The sequence below is a fragment of the Phoca vitulina genome, unplaced genomic scaffold (genome assembly GCF_004348235.1).
Source record: "Phoca vitulina isolate PV1807 unplaced genomic scaffold, GSC_HSeal_1.0 scaffold7, whole genome shotgun sequence".
NCBI classification, from domain to species: Eukaryota; Metazoa; Chordata; class Mammalia; order Carnivora; family Phocidae; genus Phoca; species Phoca vitulina.
In genome coordinates, this window is record NW_022589710.1 from 68,210,066 (window position 1) to 68,234,061 (window position 23,996).

Consider the following 23,996-nt stretch of genomic DNA (forward strand, 5'->3'; position numbering starts at 1 on the left):
CCTGGGGGAGGGGCGGGCCGGGGCGGGCCGGGGGCCTGGGGGAGGGGCGGGGAGGGGAGGGGCGGGCCGGGCCGGGGGAGGGGCGGAGAGACGCCGCCGCCGCTGCCGCCGCCGCCGCCGCCGCCGCCGCCGCCGCGGCTGCCGCAGCCTGTGGGAGCCTGGAAAAGGGGAAGTGCGAGCGAGCGAGCGACTCAGTCCCGGGCGGCGGCGGCGGCGGCGGCGGCGGCCGGGGTCGCGACGGCCGGGGCGGGGGCGCTGCTGCTGCTGCGGGGGGTAGGCGGTGGCGGTCCGCACCAGCCATGCCGAATAAAAACAAGAAGGAGAAAGTGAGTCCGGGCCCGGGCCGCCGGACGGGCAGGGGCGGGGAGGGGAAGGGGCAGGGGCAGGGGCCGCGCGGAGGGCGGGCGGGGAACTGCTCGGGAGCGGGGTGCGGCGGGCTCCGGGGTCCCGAGGGCGCAGGAGCGCCGGGTGGGGGCGCCGGGGCCCAGGCCAGGCTGGGGTCCGGACGGCCCGGGCCGGCGTGCGGGGGCGCGGCCGCGGTGGGGGCGGCGTGGGCGCCCGCCCCAGGGCAGCGCGCGCGGTGGGCGTGAGGGGGCAGGTGCGGTCGCGGAGGTGGTTGACCCAGCCTCGCAGAAGCCTGGGCACGGGCTTGAGGGGTGGGGGGCTGCAGGCGCCTGGAGGGACCCCGGCCGGGGGAAGGGGAGCGAATGGACCCCGCTTCACGCTGGTGAAGAATTGTCAGCTCTCCTGGGGGACGCTCTGGGGCTCTGAAATACTATTATCATCCTGGGTGGCGGCGGTGATGGCTGTGAGTGTGCTGCGTTGCATTTGGGGGGGGGGGGGCGGTACGTTTCTGCTCCAGGTGGAGCTCCGTAGCATCTCAGAATCACCCCAGAAATCCCGGCTCGCGGGGTTGACGGTGGGAGGCCAGAAAGGGATGCGATGTGGATCCATCAAAACGCCGAGAGTACCGTGAATGTGGGTTTATCTGTTTCTGCTTGAAGTTTTCAACGCCAAATACAGATCAAGAAAACAAGGAGGATCTGAATTTGGGGGTAGGGGTGTCGCCTCGCAGTGTTGTATCTCTAAATAACGTGAGGCAGAATTTCTTGGTGATACTGATTAAAATTATCAGAAGTTCTAGTTAAATTGTGTAAATCCGTTTTAAAACTGCATTTTGGTTTATCTGATGTTTAGCAGTCTAAAAATTGAGAAGCCTAATTGATTTGCTTGATGTTTCCCAGGAATCACCAAAAGCAGGGAAAAGTGGAAAAAGTTCAAAAGAAGGACAAGACATAATAGAATCAGAGGTAACTGCTCTCATATATTCCCTTTCCGTTTTTTTTTTTCATGAACACCTTTTAACTAAGGGCAGAAAAACAGCGTGGTGAAAACCAGGCTCTTCTAGAATGTTTCCCTGCATGATATTTTCTCCTAGTCTCCTTCACAACCTGAAATTTTAGTTCTTTAGGTTTTTATTATTTCAGGCTGGGAAAATACAGATGTGTTTATGGAAGTTGTGTCTGTGCAGCTGGTAATTTTAAGTTCATAACCACCCCCCCCCCATCTCAAATCTAGCCGCCCTCCTGCAGAGACTGGTTTCACCCCAGTTGTTCATGCTCCTTCTAGCTTTCAGATCCTCCCCTTCCTTCCTTGGCAAGGCAGCGGCCAGGTCCCTCCCTCTCAGTGGCTCCTCCTTCTATCACCTCTGCTTGCCTGGTGCCGTCTTTGCTGCTTGGGTCTCACACTGGCTCCTTTGCTGATGTCTGATTCCCACAGCCTCTTTCCCCAGGGGTGTTGGTACCTCTCAGTTTAGCTAGTTTGGGTATTTTTATACAGTCTTCTATCATCGTTCACTTGTTTTTTCTCTCTGCGTTGGCCAGTTCTGACGACTTTTGCTTCTCAATTTTGGGCTCTTGAAGAACAGCCGGAAGGCTCCGTGAGGACGGGGTCCACCTGGTGGGGTTGATGGCGTTCCTTGGCACGGTTGTGCTTTGAGAATGTTTGCAGTTGCCAGCACTTTGCCTTTGCCTTTTCTTCCTTGTGAGTAGTTGAACTGGAGCCCCGCAGGCTAGGGATTCAGGAGCTGTCTGGACCCAGGCTGAGCTAATAGTAGGCCCTTTTGGATCATTGGTCGCCGAGAAGCAACTTGATTGTAGTGTCACGTTCTCCAGAGCTGGATCATCCAGGTCCCCAGTCTTATCACAGATGACATTAATTTCCAAGTGTCAGACCCCTTCCTGTAAGTCAAATTAGAATGAGTTCAGTGTTGTCTGGGGAAACACAGTTAACTGGTGATTATAGGCAGTAGCCTTTTTTGTTTTTTTAAGCCCTGGGGGGGGATATCTTTTCTTTATCATTTGGTGCGTTCTAAGCCTCCCTGCTCTTCAGCAGGTGGTTTGTTCCAGCAAATATGTTGCCCTCCCCAAAGCAAAAAGCAGATATCCAAAAGGTTCCTTAAATATCAGTAGTTGGGGATTATTGGTACTAGTCGTCCTCTGCCCTGTCTTTATAGCAGATAATCATGTTTTCCTGTGGTATTCTTGCTTTTGACTTGCTTCCTTCTGTGTCACTTTCTTGACTAAATTGATTTAAATGAAATTTAGTCACTCTGCAAGGGTGTATGCGTTTTCTTTCCTTTTGTTCACTGATGTTTCATTAAAACTGCTAAGGCTTCCAGTGCTCCCCCAAACCTTTCTTGCTTACACACCTGTCTCCTCTTCCCATTAGTGTGACAAAGAATATCCGTGTGTATGGTTCATATATTCCCGTTTTAGCAGAAAGAACCTGACTATGAGGATGGATAATGTTAAGTTTGAACCTGCAACGTCCATCAGTTAACTTAGACATAACAAAACCGCTAGTACGTAAAGTGCGTGTTTTTAAGGTGGTTTGGGTTCCTAGACTGTCAGTTGCTTGAGACTCTTGAGGTGTGGCCTGCAGTGCTTGAGTGTGATGCCCCACTTGTCTTTTTGTATTTTTTCTAGTGCTACTGTCTAAGAGCTGGAGCTACAGAGCTTGAAATTACCACCGAAAAATACTGAAATGGTGGGCCCTTCACTACTTCCTCATAAGGATACCAGAGGCAGCATGGCATATTAAGCATGACAGTTGGCAGATCACTGTGTAAATTATTTTGCAGGAGTACAGACTGAGGCACTTGAGTTCATCTGAACTTTGGGTTGAGCCTCACTTTGTTCATTGTCGGTTCCCTCCTCAGTCTTCATCTTGCTTCTTCACCTCTGGTTCCACCCAGTTAACCGAATACGGTTGACCCGCCCAGGTGCATGAAACCCTCATTGTGCACTCTTTTCCTCTCCTGTCAATGTTCCTCTGAACTTGAATATTTGTAACCTGAACCGTTCGAATAGGACTGCTATGCCGGTGCTGCCCTTCAGACCCGTTCAATGTCCTGTCACCTTCACAGCCGGCTCTTGCTGGGGTCAGCCTGTGAACTCACCTGTGTTGGGGCAGTTACCCCCATCTGGGACTTCCCAGCCTGAGGGGCATGCGGAACAGGTGTCCGTCCGGGGCAGAGTGGCCAGGCTTGGGAAATCATCTCAACAGAGAACACGTAAAAAGAACTTGGCCTGTGGTTGGTTGACTTTACACACCACTTCAAGACTGGAAAAGGTCCTTATACTAAAATCCTGGCTGGCTATAAACCAGCCTCATGGAAAACAAAGGAACAGTGGCTTACACTGCAGAACAGTTTTTGGTTAAAACAAAGGAACATTTGATGGCACGGGGTTTTTGGTAAAGAAGATGAAGTCCTGCAGTAAAGGATAGAGCAGTAGAAAGGAAAGTATTTTAACCTGGGGAGTAGATAGTAAAAATGCTGACTCCTGAGTGCCCTGAGTGACGTCACCTAACTTCCATGGCCCTGTTTCCTCACCTCTAAAAACATGGGGAGTTTCAGATTTGACCATTTTTAACTCTGTGTGATAGATTAGGCATGACCTCTCTTGAAAGAAGTTTTCCCTGCGAGATGTACGGCAGAATATATCTTCCGACATAACCAAATACCATTAAAGGTCATAACTGCTGCTGTGCACATTTTTCTAGAAATTTCTGCTCCTTGAATGATGTGTATTGGTATTTTTTTGTTTGTTTTATTCTCTTTCAAATAGGGTGTTTACATTTGACTTATCCACATGTGTCCTGGAAACAAAAGTTTCTGCCCAGTACTTACGGGTTTATTTCGTGGCACGCTTTTAAGGAGTGAGGCCGCAGGTGGGCTCCTAGGTACTCGGGAGACTGACAGAGGGAACTCCGCTCTGAGCAGCTGTCCTCAGTGTCACCTTCAAAGCTGTGCAGACATAACTAGGCCCACTTGATGAATATTTAGAATCGTCATCAATCGCTCAGAGATTGCTAAAGTCCATTTTGGAAGATGAGACCATGCCATGGTGTTTTTTTATAGTAGCTGTTTTAATTTGTATATTGTGTCCAAAGTTATGTTTTTAAAAGTGTTAATGCTCTCTGTAAAGTGATTTGTTTTAAGCACATTAAAGGTTGTTTTGAGCGCTGTTCTCTGGTCACGTATGTTACATATCCTGCTTCAGCTTAGTTTTGTTTGAAATCTCTACGGCAACCTGACATAATATCTGTTGCTGAAAAGAAAGCTGAATGGTTCTCTCCAACTTGTTAGCTTATTTTGACACCTTCTGCCCTTAGTCATAACATTTTTCTCTCTGTAATCTGTCCCTTTACGTCCCCTCCAGCCCGCCTTGGTGTTGCAGAGACAGGGAGCCAGGCTTGCTGAGGTCCCACAGGTGTAGCTGGGGGAGTCATGTTTGAGAAATTAAACCTGAAATTTCAAAAATATTAGTTCATTTAAAAATAACCCGTTACATGGTAACAGAAATAACATTTTTGTGAAAAGTATCTTTTTAAGAAAATTCGACATTCTAGTCACTCGGCTGTGTAGCAGGAATTTTAACCTGAGTGTTGGAGGACACTGGAAGTGGTTTGTTGGTAGGTGTGTTTCCCGGGGAGGCGGCTGTGATTATCACCTCCTGAGATAAGAGTCCCCAACTCCCCTCCCCCAAAACACCAAAGCCACTGTCTTGCAGGCTGAATTCTGAACTCGAGCTACCACTGGGGGCCTCCCCTAACACTCCCGCTTTTTTTGCACACAACCCTAAACTGGACTCCAGTGAAACTCAGGACCCAGAGGACCCGTACTTTAAATTTTTTTTTTTGAAATCCCTAAGTGACTATCATATAGGGGTGAATTCCCTGCTTTTGATCGCCATGTCTTGGCCCACTTTCCCAGCCACTCTGCATCGTCTTTGCTTAGCGCCCTGGTGTTCAGGAAGGACAGAGGCTCTGCAGAGGGGATAATCAGCTGTGAGTTGGAGGGCATGTGAGTTAGGAGCAGGTTCTGTGAGCTTCCCGTCCCTTCCCAGCGCTCGCTCCTCCATGTGACCGTGTGACTAGCTGGGCGCTTAGCAGACCCTGAGTGCCTCCCAAGCGAGACCCGCTGCCCTGAGCCGGCACCCCACCTTCAGCGCTGTTGACGGGTGGACCAGATGCTTCCCCACAGTGCTGCCCTGTGGTCTGTGCACCTGGCCCTCCCCACTAAATGCCGGTGGCTCCCCACCCCCTCCAGTTCTGACAACCAAAATGTCTGCAGACATTCCAAACGTCTCCTGCAGGGCAAAATGGCCTCCGGTGAGACCACTGCTCTAGAAAGACCCCTCCACAAAGTATGTACGTCTGCTTGCAAATCATGCCTACCACCCGTTCTCCTTTAACAGTGTTCAGACCAAAGGAGCATCAGCACCCCTTTATGCTCTTAAAAATTAGGGTCCCAAAGAGCTTTTATTTAGGTCAGTTGTAGCTGATAACTTTTCTTACTAGAAATTAAAACTGAAATTTTTTAAAATATTAATTCATTTAATAGTAACACTACCCAATACATGTTAACGTAAGTAGCATGTTTTTATGAGAAATAACTAGTCACAAAAATTTACTGAGAAATATGGCATTGCACCATGTTTTTGCAAACTTCTTTAATGTCTCGTTTAATAGAAGCTAGCTGGCTCCTGGAGTCTGCTCCTGCATTCAGTCTGTTGATATCCTATGCCTTGTAGCCTGTGAAAAATTGACCTAATGATGGTTACAAAGGCAAATCATGGCTTTGTGTTCTCATAAAAGCACGGACCCCAGAAAGTGTCTACAGGACCCCCTAGGGGTCTCCAGACCTTGCTTTGAGGAATACCCTCCCCATGCTCTTCACTGTCCCGTCTTAGTCCCTTTGTCGTCTTAGCTCCAATGCAGGTTCATTCTGAAATTTAAGGGAAGCTTTTCTCACTATCTTGGCCCCTATTTTTTTCCATCTTTTAAATTTGAATAGCAGTTATTGGCTCCAGCAGTTACTTATCATTTACACTGCTTTGGACGACTTTTATTTACCTCGATTCACCTCCCTGACTAGATTAAGTACTCGAGGACAGCAATTTAACTTGATTTTTCTTTGCCCTTGCCATGTATGTGAGGACCTGGAGGCCAGAAGTGTTTGTTGGTGGATTTTAAAAGTGCTCAGGAAGGACAGCTTTAAATCAATTAGCTTGCTGGGTTTTCTGATATGGTAAATTAGAAGGGGAAAAAAATCTCATTTATCTTTTGATCCTCTAAGGAAACTTTGATGCAGAGTTTTCTTTCAGTATAATCTGTTCTAAATAAATAGCAGTGGACTAAAACAGAAGATTATGGTACTTGGGTCTTTTTCTAATGTCCTGTGAAAGTTTTAAGAAGAGGGTTTTTGGTTTTGGTTTTGCTTTGCAGCGGAGGTCAGTGGTAAGATGTACCACCATAGAATCTTATTTTAATTAAAGCAGTTCAAAATAGGATTTCCCTTTAAAAATAAGGTTTCCAATATGGTATTTTGTGCTTCTTAATTTTTGTTTTGCGTTTATTTTGGGAATTTTTCTCAGTAGAACATACATATACAGTTGACCCTTGGACAGCATGGGGATTAGGGGTGTCAGTCCCTCCCACACAGCAAAAAATCTTTGTATAACTATTGACTCCCCCAGAACTTAACTACTAATAGCCCTCTATTGACGGGTAGCCTTACCGATAACATTAACAGCCGATTAACGCATACTTCGTATGGTAGTTACTGTGTACTGTATTCTTACAATAAAGGAAGCCAGAGAAAAGAAAATGCTAAGAAAATCATAGCAGAAAATACATTTAAGTGTAGTGTATATTGAAAAAAATTCATAGAAGTGGGCCCACGCAATTCAAACCTGTGTTAAGGGTGAACTGTATATTTTTTTAAAATATTTTATAAATTTTATATACATATTAGAAAGTTTTGTTTTGATCGTCTTGTTCTGTACAAGCACTGGGGGAGATAAAAAGAATATTGTCCTCACCTGTTAAGAAATTAAGTGTTGACCATTTCTGTTATTCACGAAGTGTCCCACCTGTTGCTCATGGGCATTCAGTAGACTTGGGAGTAACTTGGCCCCCCATCCATCATACCCTGCAGCTGCTGAAGACATGGGACCAGGTGGAGCATGTTTCTTGTAGAGACCCCAACCAGTGGAAATAGATGCTTTAAAGCACCTAAGCAGACACAGGATCACCATTAAATTACGGAGCCCCAGAAAGCGTGTTGGACCTGGGGTGTGTGTTGCAGATGGGAGTAGTCACCACTCCTGTCCCTCTTCAGGAAAAGCTCCATTACATGATACATAATTCTAGAAAGAGTTCAGTGAATTACATGAAATAATTTATCAAGTGTTCCCGTTCATGGAAGAAGCACAGAGTTCCCCTGTTAGAGCAGTTGCGGAGTGAGTGCAGGCCTCCAGCCCTGCATGTCAGGGTGGGGAGCTTTCCACCTGCATCTGCCGCGTGAGTCAGCCTGCCACCAACATGAATCACAGTGATATTTCCCCAAGTCACAGGGAAAATTCATGTGAAAGATTTCAACTATAAAAAGTCCCCAGCGTTTCCTTAAAACATCGGGTGCCCACCAAGGTCAGGGCTCGACGGTGTCTGGTTTGACACAACGTTGTAGGTAATGATCTTGCACCTTCCCGTCGGTGTGTCATGTTCAGCGAAGACTTCCCCGGGGCCCTGCTTCTGGTGAGGTTTGGGAAGGACCACTGCAGGAAAGCCCTGCTGTCCAGATCCAAATCCAAGCCATGCTGTCATCTTTGTTTTCTCCAGCTGGGGGAGTGAGAGGACAAGGCCAGAATCCAATGGGAGGGTGGGGGGGGCGGTAATTAGTTTGAGGACCCTGGATTTCCTTCATTTTAAATATTTGATTAAGATGAAATTTAGCATGGCTCTAAAGGGGTGGTAGCTCTGAGCGCGTGCTGTTCTTGCCCGGTGGGAACACCAGAATGCCTGGAGGAGGCTAGCCATTAGCCACATGTGGCTCTTGAAATGGATGAAAATCAAATTAAATCTAGAAATTCAGCTCCTCAGTCATACGAGCCACGTTTCGAGTGCGTGGGAGCTGAACGTGGCTGGTAGCCACTGGACAGCAGCTAGAGAACACGTCCTTCACAGGAAGCTCAGATGGACAGAGTGGCCTAAGATCCTGGCAGGATCTTCCAAAATGACTCCAATTCGAGTGTAACTGATTTTAAGTCCGTCAGCTATCACTCTTAATACGAAATGCCAAATTTAGAAGGAAGGGGATGCAATGAGGGGAAAGGGGGCAGTGGAAGAGAAGGGAATTGAGGGGCGAGGAGGAGGCGGCCCTGCTCACCACAGGCCCGGGACTGCCCGAGTCGTAAAGAGCTGCAGCTGATACGCGGACGAGGCCACGCGGTCTCCCGAGGGACTGGGCCTGGGGACACCCAGGGACACAACATCCCTCCCATCTTCCTTTTTCGACGTTTTACCTTTATTTGTTTTGGCAGTCGAAACACACAGGGTTAAAAACTAAAATAGTACAAAAATCGCTACTCTCTCATTTCACCTAACACACACTCTGGGAGCAGAGCTGGCTCCGTGGTCCAGAGCTTACGGGAAGAGGTATTGCATGGCCGAGGCCGGGCCCTCTCCGTCACGGGGGTGACCTCCCAGGTTCCTCTCCGTAGGCCACGCGCGTCCCTCCAGGTGACTCATTCACAGTCACCCCGCAGACTCACTCTGAGACCCTCGTGGGTGCTGGGGGGCGGCGCGGGACACGTGGCAGGGTCTGTTTGCTTTCAGCAAGCGCCGGGGCGCTGGTGGGTGTAGGGGGCCCTGGTGGCGTCTGGTTTCTCACCCTGCAGAGCGGCGGCCCTAGGGTTGCCCGCATCAGGAGCGCCCTCCGGTCACTGTGGTATCGAAGCTGCCCACACGCTTCTAGAGGCTGCCTCCGGTGGTCCGGGTGGTCTCACCGAGGAGAGGGTCATAAAGGTGACATGCAGATGTGAAGCGGGAGCCCGTGGTGCCAAGATCTGGGGGAGGAGGGCATGCCAGCCAGAGGAGGTAGCCGGGGCAGAGGCCCGAAGGTGGCCGTGAGCTGGGGTGTCCGCTGGAAGGAAAGCCAGTCTGGCTGACGACAATCAGGGTGGCCGGAGCAGACGGGATAAAGTCAGAGACAGGCAGAGGCAAGGAAGGGCCAGGAGGGTCTTGTCAGCAGCCCTTGGCGGGATTTGGGGTTTTTACTCTTAGGGTGATGGGAAGCCACTGAGGTGGTTTGAGCAGGGAGGGGGGATGATCTGACAAGTATTTAAAAAGATCTCTGCCGCTGCTGTGTAGGGAGGAGAGGGGCAAGAAATGAAACCAGGGGACCCCGGGTTCCGCATACCCGGAGCTGAGGCCCCAGCAGAGCGGGCCATGGGCGCTGGACGCGGGTGGGCTCGTCGGCTGGCTGCTCGCTTTCCGGGCCTGAGCTGAGAGCTGGTTCTGGTGGCTTCCAGCCCGGAAAGGCCAGAGTGCGGACAGCTTTGCTCTGAGGGGCCAGCTCCGGCACGGCGGCCTTGGTGTTCCCTAGACAGCTTGGTTTCTTTGCAGACCACCTCTCTCGCCCTCATAAACACTCGAGGCTGACTGTCACCAACCGCAGGGTTGTCCTGGAACCACCTGTTGAAGAGAGTCTTCTCCCATTGAGTGGTCTTGGCTCGTAATTCTCTTCCATTGATCCCTGTGGCTGTCTTTACGCCAGTACCGTACTCTCCAGGTGAATGTTCTTTTGAAAGCTCTTACAAGGCGTGCAGGTACGGGCCCCTCAAGCTCTGTGTCTCGTGGTCTCTGGCACATAGTGGTGGTAGTTCATCATACAATTGCAGAAGGGGACAATTTTAGAAGATGTCGTCGAACTGTTTGGATGTGGGACACAAGGGAGGTGGTGTCTGAAGTCCGGGGACCGAGCAAGGTCCCAAGTCTGGCTCCATGGCTCCCTGCACGATCCCAGGAGGTCGCCCTGCGCTCCGGGGAAGGGCCTTGCGGCGTCCCGGTGTAACAGCTGCTCCAGGCGCCTGCCCTGCTTCGGGCTCAGGCCAGCGGCTGGCGCGAGTGGGTTGGGGGGTCCCAGGGACTGCCGGGGGACGCAGCGGGAGTTCTGTGTGGGCAGTGTCCCCTCTGGGCGCTGACCACTACAGGTCCAGTTGGCTGCTCGTCCTTGGCGCTGCGGAGAAAGATGTGTTCAGAGCGTCTCTGTTTCTTCAGGCCCCTGCCTTGCTCTGCTCTTCAGGCCGTCCTCACCTCCTCGGGCCTCGCCTCCCTTCAGAGTGCTTCTTGCAGGTGACCTCGTCTGTCTGCGCACACGGGGGAGGCCATCAGACTGACAGCCGTCCTGTCCTGTCCGTCCTCTGTTCTATTGTCACTGCACGTGGGGACCCAGATCCCGCTCCTCGCTCAGTTGTCCCTCAGCCGGGCCTCCCCTCGGTGGCTCTCCCATCAGCTCGCAGCGCGGTCAAGCCCCTCGCCTTCCAGACAGTCCGAGGTCCCTGCCGTGGCGGCTGCTGCTTGCCCTGATGCTCTTCCTCCCGGCCACCTTCCCAAGCCTCCCCTCCTTGGCCTCAGCCCAGCGGCCTCTCCCCGCTGCCCCCCTGCCCTCAGCAGCCTCCACCAGCCCCAAGATGCCAAGTCCGAGTCCGCAGACTTCGGCTTTGAGTGCCACTTGATGGGTTGACCTCTTCCTTCTTGCAAGGCTTTCTTCCCTCAGCCTCGTCCTTCTCTCAGCCCCCCCCGCCTCCTCCGCCTCTTGCACTCTGCGCTCCTCCACTGGGCGGTCTCACTCATTCGGTGACTTCAGTGACCGTGTAGACGGGTAACTTCCAAGTTCACGTCCGGCTTGCACAAGGTGTCTGAGGGCCAGCCACACAGCCGCGCTGCCAGCCTCTGGGTGGGCGGAGAAGGCAGCCGAGGGCGGCCAGGCGGTGGCCAGGACACCGAGGACAGCACTCCAGCCCTTGTCCGCAGAAGGGAGCGAGGAGGGGCGTCACTCTGTCTTTTGCTCGGACCCAGGGTGCTCACGACCTGGCTTCTCAGCCGCTTTTGCCTTCCCGTCATGGTGACTGGTGCCGCCAGCTACCCATCTGCAGGTTCCCCGTGCCCAGGCCGGCGCTCCACATCACCCGTGCACCTGCTGGCCACTGGGTCCGGTGCAGCCACCACTGTGTGCGGTCTGGACCACTAGCCGAGTCTGCCGCCTCCCCTCCCGTCTGCAGTCCACACTGCGGCCCGAGGCGCCTTTCGAACAGGAAGATGGATTCGCACCCTCACCCTGCTCAGAGCCCCCTGCATGGCTTCCAGGGGGCTGTCAGGTGAAGGTCAGACTCTGACCTGGGCTGGTGGGCTCTGTAGGCACCTGCGGCCCCCAGGCTCCCCGGTGCCTGCCCGCCTGTCTGCGGCGAGGGTGGCCGCACTGAGCCGCCACTCTCGGTGGCCCTGCCTCAGTGCTGTCCCCCCAGCACACACACATACGCCCTCAGAGGGGCCTCCCTGACCTGGCCGGTGCGGGGCAGTTCCCCGCTCTCGCAAAACAGGCCAGAGTGGCATCCAAGCCCTCCTGGAGCTGACATCCCATCGAGGGAAAGATAAGCTGGCCAGCTCATAGCAGAGCCCGGCTGGGCGGGCACCAGCCCACGGAGCTGAGCGCGCTGCACGGAGGCCTCAGGGAGCCGCACCCGGGGTTGGCAACGGGGCAGCGGGGCCAAGGCACGGGCCGGCCGCATCAGGAGCTGGTGACCCGAGCATGGCGCTCTGTAGACCACTGTTAAGCCAATGGGCTCAGAGCCCTGGGAAGTGACTGCAGTGACTTAGCCTGGATGATGGGACCAGGTCTTCTTTCTAGAAGCTCACTCTGCCTGCCCCGAGGACAGTGCTCCAGGGGAGGGAGGCCAGCAGGGCCCACGCAGAAGGGCCGGTGGCTCCAAATCAGCAGGTCTTGGGGATAACTTTTTGCTCTGTCAGACATTCGAAGCCTCATCTCGGCGTGTGTGCTGCATGGGCTGTGGATATGCATGGAGTTAATTCTGTTTGGTGAGAGCCACATCACCCAGGGCTGGTGTTCCAAGCTTTGTTGCAGGAGCTGGCCGGTGCCCTGTTGTCCTCAGGGTCAGTGTGTGGGGCTGGTGGAAAGGTGGAAAGGACGTGTCAACTTTACTAGATACGTGTATATAAATTAACATTTTAAAACAAGTACTTGGCCTAGGAGGCGACGTTTGTGGCTGGGGAGTGAAAACTAGGGTTCTGGGGAATTCTGGGGAACCGGAGAGGTATGGGCAGTGTTTTTAAGGAAGAAAACCCAGCTTTCACGATCAGGTGGAAAGAATGACAGGTGTGAAGGACAACATCCGTAAAAGCCCTTTCGAGGAAGAAGCTGCTGACTGGGGGAGGGCGGGGAGCCCAGGCCCTCGCTCCCGGTTCAGGGTCCCGTCTGCATGCAGGCATCCTGCGTCTTGGAAAACTCTTCCCAAGTATTCCTAAGCACCTTATTTCAAAATAAAGCTGGTCTGATTTCTTAGTAAAAATTCCACTCGAGGAGGAGAGCAAATGGTTGGGGGCTTAAGTTGGCATGTCTTCTCTCCTAGCTCAGTGTGATTGGAAGAGGCTTGGTGGGCTTGTGTTTCTAGGATGAGCTTGGTAGGCTTTTCAAAAGCACACATGTGCACATACGAACTCCATTCCTTTGGGCGGACTGGAGGTGTGGGAGGAGTGAACGTTTGCACAAAGAATCTCACCGATGCTTAGTTGACACTCTCTGGGGGTCATGCCCACCTGAGCTCCCTGGGCACCCTTGCCCCTATGGGCCTGCCCAGGTGTCTGCTGCGTGTGCCCTCGATGCCCACCCACCTCTGCTTGGGTGTTTGCACAGCTCCTTCTCCCCTCAAGAGTCAGCCACGTGTCCTCGGACAACCCAGGTGATGCAGTGCAGTGCGGAGTTGAGCACTAAACCTGGAGCCTGGAGATGGACGCGGCGTGGGGGTGGCCTAGAAAGAAGAGCATTTCCTGAGGCTCGAGGGGCGAGCACTTTTCTGTCACTCCTGCTGATCACCGAGGGCTGAGTGGTGTATAGGCAAAGAAGCCATGAGCTGTCTGCTCGTGAGATCCCTGCAGCTGTTGTGCAAATGACCACAAACTTACTATCTTACAGTCCCTGAGGTCAGAAGTCTGAAATGGGGCCGAAATCAGGATGTCCGCATGGCTAGTTCTTTCTGGAAGCCCTGGAGGAGAATTTGTTTCCGGGCCTCTTCCAGCTTCTAGAGGCCTCCTGTGCTTCTTGGCTCGTGGCCCCTTCCTCTGCCTTCCGAGCCAGCAGCCTGGCTTCTTGTAGTTTCTCTGAGGATCTCACCTCCGCTTTGTCATCTTCTTCTGTGTTGCCTCGTCTTTTCTTGTCAAGACCTGTGTGATTACACGGGGCCCACCCTGACAGTCGTCACCGTTCCAAAGTCCCTTTGGCCAAGTAAGGAAGCATATTCACAGGTTCCAGGGATTCGGACGTGAATGTCTTTGAAGGGTCATTGTCATCAGCCTGTATGTACATCAGCCTATGTGAGAAATGTTTAGAAGTAAAAAGTTGGAAGGAAGATGTGAGAAATGAGGTATATCTGTGAATCCTTGGAAATCCAGCATTACTGGAGGTGGGATGTTGCTCAGACTCCAGCCACTTTAAGGAATGGTGTTTACAGCGGAGTGGAGGGGACTGTCCCTGCGCAAGACTCGTATATACTTTCCAGATGCTAACTGTGCTGCAAAATACAACCGTTTGAGGTACGCATGTGTTTCTTTCTGCTTTTATTTTGGAAACAGATTTCCAGCAGGAAAAACAGCCTAGCTGCCACCCCGTCAACAGTGTCTAGCAAAATAAAAGTGCCAATCCCTCAGCCCATAGTGAAGAAAGAGAAGCGGCAAAATTCTTCCAGGTTTAACGCCAGCAATAACAGAGAACTTCAGAAACTACCGTCTTTAAAAGGTAATTTCTATTACTTGTCTTTTAAAAGAGTGTGCCCGTTTAGGGAGAAGGAGTCACGTTTGGCTAGTTTGCCAGCTTGTTCTGCCTCTGCTGTGTTTATGTTTCTGTTCGGGTCTCTTTATTGAGGTTTGTTTCGTGCTGGGTTTTTTTTTTTTTTTTTTTTTTTTGGTTTTTTTTGTTGTTGTTGTTAAATGCCACTAACTGATTAGTCAACTGATATTTCCAATTCCAGAGCTGTTTGAGATAAAAACGTAATCGCGAATGTGTTGTAGGTATAACACACTAGAAAAGCCAGAAGAGAGACTTTCAGTCTCTTCGTGTGAATCCTATCCAGGCTAGCTGGTTGTTTCCTTCAAGTAATTCTCCTCTTGCCTTTGTCACCTGAGCTCTAGCGATTCAGAAAGGAGCCAGGTTTTCAAAGTACAGTAGAGCCTCTTTGCTTCCCTGGTATTGGATAAGTGAGAACTATAACCATAGTCCTTTGTGGACTTTCTCCTTATGACTCATTTGGGGCTTACACTGCCCAGGGGTTTCCTATTTGAGATTAGTCAGGGAAGGGTGCCCTTCACTTTGAATTTCCCCCAAAATGGCATGGTCGCCTCTTTCCATCTGAGGGTGTTCAATCCCTAAAAGTACTCCCCTAGGAGATGTTGAGGTTGAGGTACATAAAATCAAGGAACGTAGGGTAAGGACCCCAAAGTCAAACATGAGCCTCTGAAAACCTGTATGTTACTAAAATATAAGACTGGCGTAATAAATGAAACATCAGACGTCCTTCGTATCTCCAGTCCGTAACAGTGGGTCTTCTGCAAGATGTATGAACCCGGAGTAGGAGGTGCATCATCTTTACACGTGTGTTCCAGTGCCTTCCACACTGCAGGGCACATAGCAAGGGCTCAGTGCAGACCTTCCAGGCAGGGGGAGGGATGAAGGGAAGGACAGAGGAAGGAGGGTTGGAGGGAAGGAGCAATTTAGGGATTCACAGATACACTTCCTGCCCCTCACTTCCTCGGAACCCAGGCTGTCCCTGCAGCTTACAGAGCGTGAATCTGGCTTATCTCTGGTTTGGCTTCATCCTCGTAGATAATACACATGCTAACTCATCTTGGGGAGGGATGAATAGAGGGAGCACAGGAGATTTTCAAGACAGTGAGCCTATTCTCTACAATACCAGGATAGTGAATACATGGAATTTTGCATTTGTCAAAACCTGTAGAGTATACAACAGAAAGAACAAACCCTCTTGGAAACTATGGTATTTAGTTAATAATGATGTGTCAGGATTGGCTATCGGTTGTAACAAATGCACCCACACAAATGCAAAATGTTAATAATGGGAAACAGGTGGCCGGTAACACGGAAACTCTGTACTTCACAATCAATTTTTCTGTAAGCCTTAAAGTCCAGTAATTAAAAAAAAAAAAAAAAAAAAAAATCGGGGCTACTATTGCTATCTTCTGAGACCCTCCACTGTTGGATCTTCAAATTTTTCTTCCAGCCCTTAAAACTCCTCCACACCAGTATTATTGTTGTATTCTGTCGGTGATTTGGGTTTATCCACTTATTTATCACTTTATTCTTCACCCTGCCTGCATCTCCCGACTTTCCTCTTGGGATCACTTTCCTTCTGTTTGAATACGTCATGTAGAATTTTCTTTAATGAGAGTCTGGTGGTGGCAAATTCTTTGTTTATTTGTCTAGAAAATATCTTTATTCCGCCCTCATTCTTGAAAGATGTTCCCTGAGGATTGAATTGCAGGTGGAATTATCTTCCTTCTGAACGGTGGAGATAAGCATTTCATCGCCTTTGACTTCCATTAGGATTGAGAAACCAAAGTCAATCTCTGAAGGGATTGTGATTCTGGCCACTTTTCTGATTTTTGTCTGTAACATTGATTTTCAGTCGTTCCACTGCTGGGTGTCCAAACATGGGTTTCTTTATTATTGGGCTTTTTTGGGATTTGTTGTGCATCCATAGATTATTATACTTCCTCAGGACTGGAAGGTTCCCAGCCATTATGTCTTCTACATTCGTCTCTCTTTTTTCTTTGGCTTTGAACAAACATATATTGGACTTTTTCATTTACTGTCTTAAGCCTCACCTGTATTTTTCAAACTTTTTATGACTTCCCATGCAATATTCTCGATGAAAGGGTCTCACGTTATGTCTAATAGAGGACCAGTTTTATTTTCTTAATTTTCAACCGTTCATGGAAGGAATACCTTCATAAAACATAGTGAAAATAAATAACTGTACAAATGAAATATAAAATGCAGCCTTTTTGTGTTATTATAGCTAATAGACATAAAATTACCTTGCTGAATTGCTATCAGAATCTCTAAACACCATGCTTGACTTCTTTTATCTTGCTGAGAATCTTCAGGTCTGTCTCGTATGTGCTGAACTCTGTTTGTTGAGCTTTTAATCTCAGGTATCCTTTTTCATTTACAGAAGTTACATTTTTAATCTGCAAGATGACTTTTCCATATTTTCCTGTCCTCTGACAGATCACACCTGCCGTCTCTGTGGGTGCAGTAAACACAGCTGCTTTGCAGTCTGTGTCAGACGATGTTATCATCCTTGTCAGTCTGTTCGTGAAGACTTCTTTCCTTGAGTACCTGACTATTTTCTAGTGTATGCTGGTCATTGTACTCAACTATTTAAAAGAAGTTAAAACTGTGCTCGCTTCAGCAGCACATATACTAAAAGAAGTTAAAACCTAACACAGAAGTATCTTCTCCTATGGGGATTGATTTTTGCTGCTTCTGCCAGATACCTGGGTCACTAGCAGTCTGGGGGTGTTGTAAATCACAGCACAAGTTTATTACGACTTGTTAAATTAGGCCGGTTGTCCTATAAAATATCCCGCTTATTCCCTGTAGTTCCGGTAAATAGAAACTATTTTTTGGATGGGATACATCAGACGTGATGCTGTATGACCCAGGAGATATTAGTTAGTGCGGGACATTCATTCGGTCTGGGTACTGTCATAAGCAATGCCAGACTCTGCAGTGTGTTAGGGTGATGATGGATTGACCTCTCCATCGGACCGCGACACTTCCTCTGCAGGCGTGCTGTCCAAAAGTACCGGTGGCGATCTGCAAGGTACGTTGTGGCATCCTGCTGGTCTGTTCCCCCCAGCGCTGTGCTGTCTCGTGCGCACCACGCGACAACCCTTGCTTGAGTCAGCAGCCTCACTAGAGAGTTAACATTTAATCTGGCGTTCTTCCGACAGCAGAGCTGTTTCTTACCAACTGGAGATGTTTGGTTGTCTTGACCTGTAGCTCCTACTGAAAGTCAGGATAGGCTTAATGCTCTGCCTTTTAGTTACACTTTCCCTCAAATGGTGAAAACTAAAGATTTTTTTTTCTGGTTTTCTTTTTTTTTGAATATCATTATGGACTTAGGTATTCTGATTTGATTTCAGTGTGCTTCAGCCTACTAAAATCTTTATTCTTTCTGATGTACAGATACATAACTTTAACCACTGGATATTCTTTGGGCCAACTCCTGTGTATTTTTTGACATGGACACATTTGTTTTTGATTCCTTGATTTCTGACACAGTAAGATGTTCCCCCAGCCTCATTTTGTACCTTCTTTGCCCCAGACTTGGAACTGGCCACTTTCAAAACACCCTGATTCCTTTTAGTGGGGGTTGATTTTAGAGACCAAAATCTGGTCACTAGGGGTACTTGTTGCTATTGGACTGATGTTGCTTTTAGGTGCTGTCAATGGAGGAAGGTGGAATATGAGTATATATACGTATTAGTTATGCATTCATATTGACGTTTTCAGTTCAACCTTAACATGGTGTTTTCACGTGTTTCTTGAATCTTTAGTTTTCTCTTTTACACTGAAAATCTTGGTTTCGAACATCATTGACATAATTATTGCTACATCCTATTAAAATAATTCACAACAATAATACTGATATTATTACAAACAGTAGGAACTTTGAATTGGCTCGTTTCATTGCAGAAAAAGTGGTTGTGTTTTTATCAGGATCCCATCACATTTTTTAAATGTCCAGGAAGAATTGGCATCTTTAGAATATTTGCATCCTCTGGCCTAGGAGTGTGCTATGCGAAGGCCACTTTCATTTCCTTTGGGGTGTTTTTAAAGTATCCATGATGTGGGTTTTGCACAATTCTTAAGTTTTATGTCTAGAGACTCTATTATTGTTGCTACTGTGTCTTCTAGTTAATTATTTATATGAAGGCTGTTGATTTCTGTGTCTTGCTTTCACATCCTGCTTTCTTACTGAATTATCTTATTGTTCCCAGTAGTTTTCTTGATTCTTTCGGATGTCCCAGGTATCTAATTAGATCTGCACAAAAAGATAACCTCACGTCTTTGTTCTGAAAATCCTACTAGTGTCTTCCCCCTGAATTGACTGAAAATTCCAGTAAGACGTTACAGGTGGTGGTGCAAGTGGGCACGTGTATCTTGTTCCTGACCCTGATTTTTTAAACAACCATATTATTCCATTCTGTGGTGATCCTCGGTTTTCAGCCGTTATAGATCATGCTGTAATGTAAATCTTTTGTTGTTGTTCACATCTTTGAACCTTTTCTTAAGCTGGTCTCAGAGAAAGGAAGTACTGGACTAAAGCCTGTGTGTTTTCGAAATCCCTTTATAGAGACCACCCAGACGCTGTCCAGGGAGGTGGCACTAGACACGCTCTGCCCCGAGCGGATGAGAAGCCTGGCCCATTGCACCTTTTCCATACTGGGGCCATTTAAAATCTGAGTCATCTGTTAAGTGGAAAGTAGCATTTCCTATTTTTATTCATTTAACAGTGAGGCTGAATGTAGTCTTCGGGCCCTTTTCATTCAAAGATTTCCCTGAATTAGTCCCTTACATTTACCATTTTTGGTCTGGAAGGTAGAAGTGTTCAATGCTAAGTGAAGGGAGATGTTTTGGGTGACGTGCGGCATGCAGTTTGTCTCTTGGGGTTGTTCCTGTGGGAAAGAAGAGCCTGGGAGAAGTCAGGTCATAAAGGAGCAACTAGGACTTAACAGCAATTAACTGGGAGACCTTGGGACAGAAAGTTGGAGTTGCTAAGCACTTGGGCTTTTGTGAAAGAAGTTGTTACATTATTGTTGGGAGAATTTATGTGGCCCTGGTTTTGTGAAAATACAATACTTCAGCCTTTTTCAAAGCAATTCATTTTCTGATACCATTGAAAGTTTGGCCATACAAGTGGGTCATTTTTACTGCCTAAAAATGAACTGTGCATGTATTTAGAGGAGCTTTGCCTGTTGGCCGTTAGTTGCAGGATTAGAAGAGTGCAGCATGAGAAGTTGCCAGAACGCCTGCCCTAATTCTGGCGGGCCAAGAAACTGCTCTCCTCAGTCCTGTCTTCTGCCTCGGGCTTGGATTTCTGCGTCTGCTCCTGGCTGCCCAGGGTAACAGAGGAAATGGCCCCAGGCTTGGTGAGGCCGGTGCCAGTTCACAGCGAGTACTTACTGACCGTCTGGGTTGTCCGGAGCATGGGGAGGTGGCCAGGACAGGGACAATGACCAGAGGTGGCCCCTGCGCTCCAGGAGCTAGCAGACCCCAATCCACCACGCTTTTCCAACTCAGGCTCCTCTTGGCTCCATTCTGTCAGCAGCTGGGCAACAGACGTGCCACCAGGGCCCCCAGGGTGCATGACCGAGAGCCGGTGCCGTGTCAGCCCGGCCCTTCTGGGACACTGTCCTGTCTGCTCTCCTGGGGCCACAGACGTGGCTTTTACTACAAGGGACAGTCGGTCTCAGGCCTCTGCCAGCCGCCTCGGGGCAGAACCTGGGAGTCGGCTTCCAACTAGCTGTAGCCTCACATTTAATGTTTGGCTCAGGCCCTCCCAACACCTCCCCTTGATTTCTCACCGCACCTCACGTCCCGCTCGTGCCCGCGCACACACAGCGGTCCCATCCTCTGTCCAGCCCCTTGCGGCCCTAGATGCCCAGCTTTCCTCTGCGCTCTGCCTCGTCTTTTTTCCTAATTGTGGTAAAATATACATTGCAAAGTATTTATCATTCTCACCACGTATCAGTGTCCATTAAGTACGTTCACAGCACTGTGCACCCATCACCACTGTCTGTTCATCGTCCCCAACTAAACCCTGCCCCTGGTGCACAGTGCCTCCCCTCGCCCTCCCCCTGCCCCACAACTGCCATTCGCCTTTCTGTCTCTGGGATTTCACCTCCTCCAGGAAGCGGAATCATCCAGAATGTGTCCTGCTGGCTCTGGCTTCTCTCTCTTAGCATCGTGTCCTCAAGGATCATCTGTGTTGTAGCCGGTGACAGGATATCTTCCTTTTTAAGGCTGAATAATATTCCAGTGTGTGGCTAGACCACAGTGTGTATGTCCATTCGTCCGTCGATGGACACTCGGGGTGCATAATGCACCCCACGCGTTACTCTTGAGGGAAGCGTCACCGAGGGCAGAGCTGTTTGCTTGTCTGTTTTGGTGCCCAGTCCAGCATCTGCCAAGGATGCAGGAGACACACTTCGGGCCCTCTGCCTGCTCCTTCCACACTCCTTCAGTTTCCAGAGAACTGCCCTGGCGTCCCCTCTCCTGAGGAGCCAGTCCAGGCTCACCGCTCTGTCCACCTCAGGTTCTTCTGTGTTAGCAGGAGGTTTGTTCTCAGTAGCTGACGTGAGAGCACCTGGATATGTCACGTGTACGAGATACACCTTGTGTGGGCGCCCTGCCTCCCCGCAACCAGGGGGTGCTGTGAGCACTTGCTCTGCTTTCCAGCCCGGCTGTGGGGAGAACGACAGCAAGCCCTTGGGCTAAGTTTTCCTGGTCTACTCCACTTACCCCCGCTGGCCTTCCCTGGGGACCAGCCCGACCACGCTTTCTACTCGCCGGACCCGCTCAGATCGACGGGCAACAAGCGCCCGTCCCTTTGTCCTCGCTTTTGGCAAGCAGACGTTCCCTGGCAACCTTTGAACACAGCTGAATGCTAGGTATCTTTGATCTGCCTCAGGAAAAAGTCTATTTTAAACTCTAAGGGAAGCCAAACGTTTTAGGTTAGCTCTTTTACCCAACAAAACGTAGATCATCCATGCTCCTATAGTTTCCAGTTCAAAAAAAAAAAAAATAGTGCCGGCCAGCACAACGGCCATGCTTTGCTGTGCCAACACCGTGCTTCTCTAGGTTCAAAAAACAACTTTCTTTTCATGAAGGGAACTATAAAACTTCTTCACTAAAATATGAGCATATTTAATTTGCAGACAAAATTGCCTGGGAGAAGAAAAATAAAACCTTGAGCTAAATTTAGAAACGAAAACTGGAAAGTTTTATTCAGAAATGCTAAATCAGAAATAAAATCAGTGGGATGTATTTACAGGCAGTTTGCTTTTAAATAAAGACCAAAACAAAGTGACAGAGGGACCAGAGAATAAAGAGTAATTCCTTTTTAAGCCTTCGCTTTGGTGCAGCACGGACATGCTTGCATTTGCATCTTTGACGGGAGAGCGCACTGAGAATGGGGGGGAGGCGCCTGTTCGCCCGCCTTCTGTTCTGGAAGGCAGACCCCCTGAGCCCAGAAGGGTGCCCTTCCTCCCTCAGCATCAGCTCAGGCCCTTTGTGAGCTGGACTGGTGCGGCCGCAGTGGCAGGAAGGGAGGGAAAGGGGCGGGGTTGTCCCGGGAGAGCAGGAGCCCAATTATGAGGCCGTCCTGGAAGGCAGGTCGGCCCATCCCAGGTGGTAATGGAGGGCGCCACGGGACGCCAGACAGGGGTTGTGTCCAGGCAACTAGGTGGCCTGTCCCTCTTAGTTATGTGCCACAGGGACAAAGAGGTTTAAAGAGTACTAAGGGGGTTTTGGAGAACCAGGGTAGGTGTTACTGCTTGATCCGTCCATCATTCAGTATACTGGATGGTGCACCTGCTCTGTGCCAGGCACCGTCTGGGGCGCTGGCCTGGGGAGAGAGCCTGTGGCCCAAAGAGGGAGCAGGGAGGCTTCTGGAGTGGGGGTGGGCCATCTAAGCAGGGCTCCCACTGCAGCCTGGGGGTCTTTCTGAAGCACTGTTGCTAGAGGCCATGTTCTTGGAGTGCGGTGGCGTCCACAGTTCTCAGCATGACACCTGGAACGGCTCGAGCCACTCCCTCCCAAGCCCGCACTTCAGCCCAGCAGGGTAGTAGCCTCCATCCATGACGTTGCTCCTCCTCAAAACCGAGGAGGTGGAAGATCACATACACCCCTCCTCCAGGTGAGAAGAACCAGCCCCAGGGTAATTCGAGGCGGCAGGAACCGGCAGCCCAGCGACAGGGTGTGGCTGTGGTAGGAGCCTCTTCTGGGAGCACCACTGAGGGCTTGTTCCGTCAGTGAAGACGATGCTCCGGGGACCAGTGGAACCCTCGTAGCTTAAGTGAGGGTCAGATTCACAGCAAAGGTGGCAGATATGGTGGTAAAAACTAACTAGTCCATGGCTGATTCTTTGAGGCAGGGAGTCCACATCCTCTAGTTTCTTGGCCCAGTTTGTCTTGCCTCATTTAGGCCAGTTTTTGTTGCTGTGTTTTTACCTACATGAGCTCATGGACGCATCACAATGAACAAACCTTGGGGGTCATACTTCCCATCACAGCCGATTCTCGGCTCATCACCTGCACCGAGAGGCTGCCTTCGTTGAGGGTTCCTCCCCGTTAACTTCATCTATGTCTTTTTAGAAACTGTTACTTGTCATTTTTATCAAAGTATTATATGCTTATTTTAGTAGTACTGAAAAACATACAGAAGTTTCAGGAAGAAAAACCACCCATTGCCATAACGCTCAACAGTTGATATTTGGGGAGTATTTCTTTTTATGATCATACTATTTCTGAAAACTTAGACACTGCCCTTTCCAGTTATTTTCATTTTATATACTTGTAAAGATTTTTGATGGGTGTGTAATATTTCATTGTGTGGGATAATCTCTTTGACGTTTAGGTGGTTTCTAGTATTTCAGAATCATAAATAAAAATGTGATGCTCTAGAAAAGAACTTACTAGGAATTAACCAAGGAGGTGAAAGACTTACACACTGAAATCCGAAACACTACTTCAAGACACTGAAGACAGCGGCAGTCACGGGAAGACAGGACCTCCAGAATGTCCGTGCTGCCCAAAGAGATCCACACATTCAGGGCAGTCCTTATCAAAGTGCTGACAGTTTTTTTCCAGAAACGGAAAAATCCTTCCTAAAATTCACATGGAATCTTCACGGACCCCAGATGGCCTAAGCAGTCTTGGAAAAGGACACCACACTCGGAGGCCTTAAGTTTCCTGATTTTAAAACTTCCTGCAAAGCCGCAGTAATGAAAACTGTGTGGTACCAGCATAAAGATGGACATATACCAGTACAGAGTAGACTGGAGAGCCCGGAAATAAACCCATCACATGGTTTCCAACCAGGGTGCCACCCACTCGATGGGGGAAGGACAGCCTGTTGAACAAATGGCCCTAGAAGAATTGGATGTCCACACGCAGAAGAATGAAGTTGGACCCCTACGTCACACCATACACAGAGAGTAACTCAGGGCGCCTGGGTGGCTCAGTTGGTTGAGCATGAGACTCTTGGTTTCGGCTCAGGTCATGATCTCAGGGTTGTGAGATGGAGCCCCGCATCAGGCTCTGCACTCAGT

General features: G+C 49.6%; 1 protein-coding gene across 5 annotated transcripts in view; it reads left to right on the forward strand.

Annotated features, from left to right (window-relative positions):
• Positions 1–23,996, forward strand: part of PPP2R5C (protein phosphatase 2 regulatory subunit B'gamma) — a 121,962-nt gene that overhangs the window by 517 nt on the left and 97,449 nt on the right. For 3 of the 5 annotated variants that reach the window (XM_032405948.1, XM_032405950.1, XM_032405949.1), the window contains exons 1-3: positions 220–326; positions 1,245–1,310; positions 14,215–14,377. In XM_032405948.1, the coding sequence (XP_032261839.1) occupies positions 300–326; positions 1,245–1,310; positions 14,215–14,377 (256 nt within the window). In that variant the 5' untranslated portion in view covers positions 220–299. Of the gene's footprint in view, positions 1–219; positions 327–1,244; positions 1,311–14,214; positions 14,378–23,996 lie in introns of those variants that run through there. The other 2 variants (XM_032405953.1, XM_032405955.1) reach the window with 2 other exon arrangements.